At 37.8% G+C, this 6,385-nt stretch overlaps 1 protein-coding gene across 1 annotated transcript in view; it reads right to left on the bottom strand.

The window, feature by feature from the left end:
* LOC107697653 (uncharacterized) overlaps window positions 1-6,385 on the bottom strand; it is a 13,636-nt gene that overhangs the window by 6,002 nt on the left and 1,249 nt on the right. The window contains exons 4-16 of the mRNA XM_016498454.1: window positions 5,965-6,162; window positions 5,653-5,844; window positions 5,381-5,546; window positions 5,160-5,265; window positions 4,971-5,064; window positions 4,289-4,299; window positions 3,503-3,603; window positions 2,129-2,271; window positions 1,703-1,900; window positions 1,389-1,580; window positions 1,142-1,307; window positions 921-1,026; window positions 702-804 (exon numbers count right to left, since the gene is read on the bottom strand). Of these exons, the coding sequence (XP_016353940.1) occupies window positions 705-804; window positions 921-1,026; window positions 1,142-1,307; window positions 1,389-1,580; window positions 1,703-1,900; window positions 2,129-2,271; window positions 3,503-3,603; window positions 4,289-4,299; window positions 4,971-5,064; window positions 5,160-5,265; window positions 5,381-5,546; window positions 5,653-5,844; window positions 5,965-6,162 (1,773 nt within the window). The 3' untranslated portion in view covers window positions 702-704. The remainder of the gene's footprint in view (window positions 1-701; window positions 805-920; window positions 1,027-1,141; window positions 1,308-1,388; window positions 1,581-1,702; window positions 1,901-2,128; window positions 2,272-3,502; window positions 3,604-4,288; window positions 4,300-4,970; window positions 5,065-5,159; window positions 5,266-5,380; window positions 5,547-5,652; window positions 5,845-5,964; window positions 6,163-6,385) is intronic.

Here is a 6,385-nt window from a genome sequence, read left to right as displayed (position 1 = left end):
TAGTCTACTCTCCCAGGATCAGGAAACAGTCCTCCATAAAATGTGCTGCACACATCTGAATATTTGGGTTGAACTGTTCTGGAACAGTGTTGTAAATACAACTTAACCACTGATTTCTAGTCGTGTCCTCTTTTGGAAGGCCAAACAAAGTAGTTTCTCTTTCACAACGAAACAGCGTCACACACCGCGGCCTTGAGTGAGCGGAGGCCGGAGGCCTAAAGTGAGCCGCAACCTAGAGTATGCGGAGGCCGGCTTGAGTGAGCAGAGGCGGGCGGGCTTGAGATTGGCGGGCGTCCTCTTTTGGAAGGCCAACGAAACACAGTGCCTTCACGACATGGCGACGGCGGTAACAACAATACTACAGCGAGAATAAAAGTTACGCCTTCTTTCTTTGCGTGAACATTAGGGAGGCGTTATGCAAATCTTCCCACATCGTGACGTAGACATGTGGGGGCATGTTAGAACGAGCCGTTTTAGGTAGGCGTGGTTGACTCTTAACTTTTATAAAGAATATCTCTTTGGGTTTGAGACTTTAGTCTTTGCAACTTTACAGATCTTCTTTATGCACCAAGAGCTTGTAACACTCCAAAGAGAAAGGAAAAATTGAAATCGCATCATATGACCCCTTTAATAGGTAAATTAATTTGCCCCAATTGTGTGAATTGACTAAAGCCATGAAATCATATTAGTAATGAACTCACCCATTAGACCAGAGGGTAACTGGCTGCAGTAGCGATGCCACATTGGTTGCCCTTGTTCCTGGACATCAGGATGTAACCCTGTTCACCCCATCCCACACCCCAGCTAAAATCACAGCAGTTTTGAGTTTTTTTAGTTGTTTTGTCTCTGTTCAGTTCTGTAATATTTTTATTATTATTATTATTCATTTTTGTTTCATCAATTTGTGCTTTTTTCTTAACCTGTTCTTGACGATCCAATAGTCCTCTCCACTTGAACTTCCATAACCAACAGCCAGAACGCCATGATCTAAGTCAGAGCTGCTGCACTCAGGCTCATCGTAGATACCTAGAAACATGATCTATTAAATTAGCCAGCAAATTTCTATTTAAAAGCTTTTATTCATTAGCTTAATAAATAATGAATAAAAATGTCACATTTAAAACCAAGTGATAACATTTACCTGATTCGTAGAGCTGAAAGCTGATGTGTCCAGCATCGATGGCAACAGATACAGGGCCGATTGTGGCAACAGCCTCCTGTAGTGCACTTTCATCCCCACTGGCAACATCAACATATCCTGTGCAGGTGGCACCCACAGTGCTCGGGTTAAAACGGCACAGATCATCCTGCGAGGAGAATATTGTTGATTAAAACTGTTTTAAAAAATCAGCTGAATTATTTATTATTCAAACATTATTATGACTCACAATGGCCTCATACGAGTAGGACTCCTCTGTATCCAGACCTCCATTGGCTTCAATGTACAGGAAGGTCTGGTCCATTAGTCCTCCATTACAGCCCATATTCCCAAAAGAACCAGAGCAGTCCACCAGCTGCTGCTCACTCAGGGACACCAGTTTTCCTGTCTTCTTGAATGTTTGACCCTCTAGGGCACCAGTCTGAGAGACAAAAGAGGGATGAATAAAGCAGAAAGGTAAGACCGCTGAACTGGACTGTGTATGGACTCTATAAGCACTAGCCATATAAGATCTGTTTGTAAAGGCAAAAATGTGGGTCTTACTGCACTGAAGGCCCAGCATGATCCACACTGCCCCTGGTCTTTAACACCAGTCACGTAGCCCTTGTCCCTCCAGTCCATGGAACTGGGCAGCACAACAGCATCCTTCAGCCGGAAGAATGTAGCACCACTACGGGCCTTAGTGTTATTCATGGAGCCCAGGCATCCATGGAACGCCACCTGTCTGTATTCCTCATTGCTCTGAGAGAGGATAGAAGGAATATGATGAAGTTTAATGTAAAGCAAAATAAATTAATTGAATTAGATCATTAATTTTATATACATTAATTTATTAAGCTATATTTTAAAAATAATATAACTGAAAAAGCATTAAAAATACACTACACATTTATCATCAATTTTCTCAATTATTATGATGAAAATTTTAATGTCCTGTTTTGTGTGTATGTGTGTGTTTTAATTTTTTACCATGTCAGCAAAGTATGTCATGCCAAGCCTGTAGGATTTGATGCCCTGATCTGCCATCATGTTGTGGACCAAAACCAGTTTGCGATTGGACAACCAGGTCTGCTTATGCAGAGATTCTTCCTCCACAGAACGGTAGATCTTACCTGATGTTTGACAGAAAATAAATATCTTAATAAATACATTTTTAACACAGTGAATTTGATTATAGTTATTTGTAATGTTTAAAAAATAATTTTAAAAAAATGTCACTATAACGTTTCACGTGTTTAAAAAAAACATGAGTGTCAAATAATTTAACAAACAATTTTGTATTTTTTTAAACATCAATTAAATTTTTTCAAGAATCTTCTGAATTTGTTTAATGACTTTTGTTCTGATTCAACAGGAGGCATATGTGACCCTGTACCACAAAACCAGTCATAAGGGTCAAGTTTTTGAAATTGAGATTTATACATCATCTGAAAGCTGAATAAATAGTTTGTTAGGATAGGACAATATTTGGCTGAGATACAACTATTTGAAAATCTGGAATCTGAGGGTGCAAAAACTCTAAAAATTCTAAATATTGAGAAAATCACCTTTAAAGTTGTCCGAATTAAGTTCTTAGCAATGCATATTACTAATCAAAAATGAAGTTCATGGAACATGCTTAATACTTAAATACTTAATATCCTAATGATTTTTGGCATAAAAGAAAAATCAGTAATTTTGACCCATACAATGTATTGTTGGCTATTGTTACAAATATACCCGTGCTACTTATGACTGGTTTTGTGCTCCAGGGTCACATATACCCTGGAAAGTTACTCTGTGTCAAGTGCTGAGTTAGGTTAAGTCATTTCTCATATACACTGTCGTTAAAAAGTTTGGGATCAGTAAGATTTTTGTTGTTTTTAAATAAGTTTCTTCTGCTCATCAAGAATGATAAAAAATACAGAAAAAAACAGTACTATTGTGAAATATTATTGCAATTTAAAATACCGGTTTTCTATTTTAATATTCATTACTCCAGTCTTCATTGTCACATGATCCTTCAGAACTCATTCTAATAAGCTCATTTATTATCAATGTTGGAAACCGTTTTTGCTGCTTAATAATTTTTTGGAACCTGTGATGCTTTTCTCAGAATGTTTTTGATGAATAAAAAGTTTAAAAGAACAGCATTTATACAGTAGAATAAAAGCCTGAAGTGAGAGAGGACACAGTGAATGAGGTGTGAGATTCATCGAAACGCTTCTGTCTTTGATTATTGTCTGAAAGACTTCACTGTCTGTTTTGTCTAGTTTGTTCATTCAGTCAGTAAAGAGAACCTGATGACTCTCTTTCCCCAAGATTTTAAAGATATAGATAAAACTAAGAAGCAGACTCTCTTACCAAATTTCATTTTCCATGCGTGAAACTCCATGTCCTCCAGAGAAAGACTGGCAGCACTGGCAACAGCCAGAAAAGCAGCGGCAACAACCAAAAACCTCATCCTGCACCGAGAAAGAGAAGACACAAGTGTGAGGTCGGACAAGAGGTGCACAAGATAAAACAGAACTGAGGTATCTAACGTCACTGTTTCATTTCTTCTGTCACACGCCCACACATTTTTCCTCTAACAGTATTTTTTTTTTTAAATCTGGTTAAACCTGAGTACTTACTTGTGATGGTATATAGGATATACATTTCCTTGATGTCAGTCACCCGGCCTGTCTGTGTTTACCAGAATGAAGATCTGAGTTTATATAGGGGTTTTCATGAATGAACACACTCTATCTTTGAGGATGAACAATAGCCACTAATAATAGCAATCAATAAATAATGAATGTATGCAGTAATCCTTATGAAGTCATATCACAGGGTCTATTTTGAAACTGTTTATTTCCATAAAACTGCATCTGTTTCTTAAAAACAAACCAGGCTGGATAGACTTTCTTAAGACAAACACCCTCCCCGGACCTCAAGCTCTTCTAAACTGTAGTACTGTTTTACTTTCAGTTATTGTATTTTTATGAATTCTATCAGTCACTGACAGATGGGAAGGAATAGAGGCCCATGTGACCTTCTGTCTCTTAAAAGTAAAAACGTATGCATGTGACCCAAATCTAGCAGATGCATCTCACAACGGAGACTTGGTTTCATGATTTTAAAAAAAGGCTTGTGATTTGGATTCCTGACCATTTGAAGAACTGTTCAGTTAAAACAAGCCAAACACTTGGTTATCTGCTTGGTATTTTTGTTCTTCAAAAAATATATATTTTAGTGACTTTTAACAGATGAAGACTTGGTTGCAAGATTGTTATGGGGAAAAGTCTAATGTTTTGGATTCCTGATGATTTTAAAGAGCTGTCTAGTTAAAACAAGCCAAACTGAGCATTGTTCTGATTGTGAATTATGAAGAGGAAATATAGGAAAAGACCAAACAACCACAAGGATGAGAGTTTGCCAATAAAATATACACCACATAAATGTTCATTTTTATTCTGTACTTCATACTAACATAGTGTTTTCCTAGTCAGGGGATTTGAAAATATAAACAACAGCTGAAGTTAGTTTGTTAACATTTTTCAAATTGTAATTAAACTAAAAATATGATTATGAGGTATTATTGTAGAATCAGTCAAATGGTCCACATTTCCTTTTCTCCCTTCCGCTCCAGGTCCATGTTCATCTTTCCTGCAGAACATAAGAAAATCATTTTATTCTTAATTGCAAAGTAAACAATGAAATGTATTTATTAAATTTAAACCTATGTTTTAATTGTTTATATAAGCCTTTTTACAGGTAAATGAACTTGCCCCAATTGTGTGAATTGACTAAAGCCATGAAATCATATTAGTAATGAACTCACCCATTAGACCAGAGGGTAACTGGCTGCAGTAGCGATGCCACATTGGTTGCTCTTGTTCCTGGACATCAGGATGTAGCCCTTGTCACCCCAATCCAGACCCCAGCTAAAATCACAGCAGTTTTGAATGTTTAGATTTTGTTTTTCTCTTCGTTCAGCTGTGTACTATTATTGTTTCATCAACTTGTGCTTTTTCTTAACCTGTTCTTGACGATCCAATAGTCCTCTCCACTTGAACTTCCATAACCAACAGCCAGAACGCCATGATCTAAGTCAGAGCTGCTGCACTCAGGCTCACTGTAGATACCTAGAAACATGATTTATTAAATTAGACAACAAATTTCTAATTCAAACCTGAATAAATAATGGATAAAATGTCACATGTAAAACCTAACACCTAAAAACCAAGTGATAACATTTACCTGATTCGTAGAGCTGAAAGCTGCTGTGTCCAGCATCGATGGCAACAGATACAGGGCCGATTGTGGCAACAGCCTCCTGTAGTGCACTTTCATCCCCACTGGCAACATCAACATATCCTGTGCAGGTGGCACCCACAGTGCTCGGGTTAAAACGACACTGATCATCCTGCATGGAGTAAATTGATGAGCAAAAATGATTAAAATCATTTTTAAAAAAACAACAACGACAAGCTGAAGCATTACGGTCAGAATCAAACATTATTATGACTCACAATGGCCTCATATGGGTAGGACTCCTCTGTATCCAGACCCCCATTGGCTTCAATGTACTGGAAGGCCTGGTCCATTAGTCCTCCACCACAGCCCATATTCCCAAAAGAACCAGAGCAGTCCACCAGCTGCTGCTCACTCAGGGACACCAGTTTTCCTGTCTTCTTGAATGTCTGACCCTCCAGGGCACCAGTCTGAGAGACAAAAGAGGGATGAATAAATGCAAAAAGGTTAAGAATGCTGACCTGGTCTATATGGACTCTATAAACATTTGCCACAAGATCTGTTTGTAAACGTAAAAATGTGGGTCTTACTGCACTGAAGGCCCAGCATGATCCACACTGCCCCTGGTCTTTAACACCAGTCACGTAGCCCTTGTCCCTCCAGTCCATGGAACTGGGCAGCACAACAGCATCCTTCAGCCGGAAGAATGTAGCACCACTACGGGCCTTAGTGTTATTCATGGAGCCCAGGCATCCATGGAACGCCACCTGTCTGTATTCCTCATTGCTCTGAGAGAGGATAGAAGGAATATGATGAAGTTTAATGTAAAGCAAAATAAATTAATTGAATTAGATCATTAATTTTATATATTCATTTATTTAACTATATTTTAAAATATAGTCTAAAAAAATAATATAATAAAAAATATTAAAAATACACTACACATTCATCATAAATTTTCTCACTTATTATGATGATTATTATAATTACCTGTTTGTGTGTGTGTGTGTG

The sequence above is a fragment of the Sinocyclocheilus anshuiensis genome, unplaced genomic scaffold (genome assembly GCF_001515605.1).
Source record: "Sinocyclocheilus anshuiensis isolate Anshui unplaced genomic scaffold, SAMN03320099.WGS_v1.1 scaffold446, whole genome shotgun sequence".
Taxonomy (NCBI): Eukaryota; Metazoa; Chordata; class Actinopteri; order Cypriniformes; family Cyprinidae; genus Sinocyclocheilus; species Sinocyclocheilus anshuiensis.
Note: the sequence above shows the minus strand (reverse complement) of the source record. Positions and strands in the feature narration are given on the sequence as shown.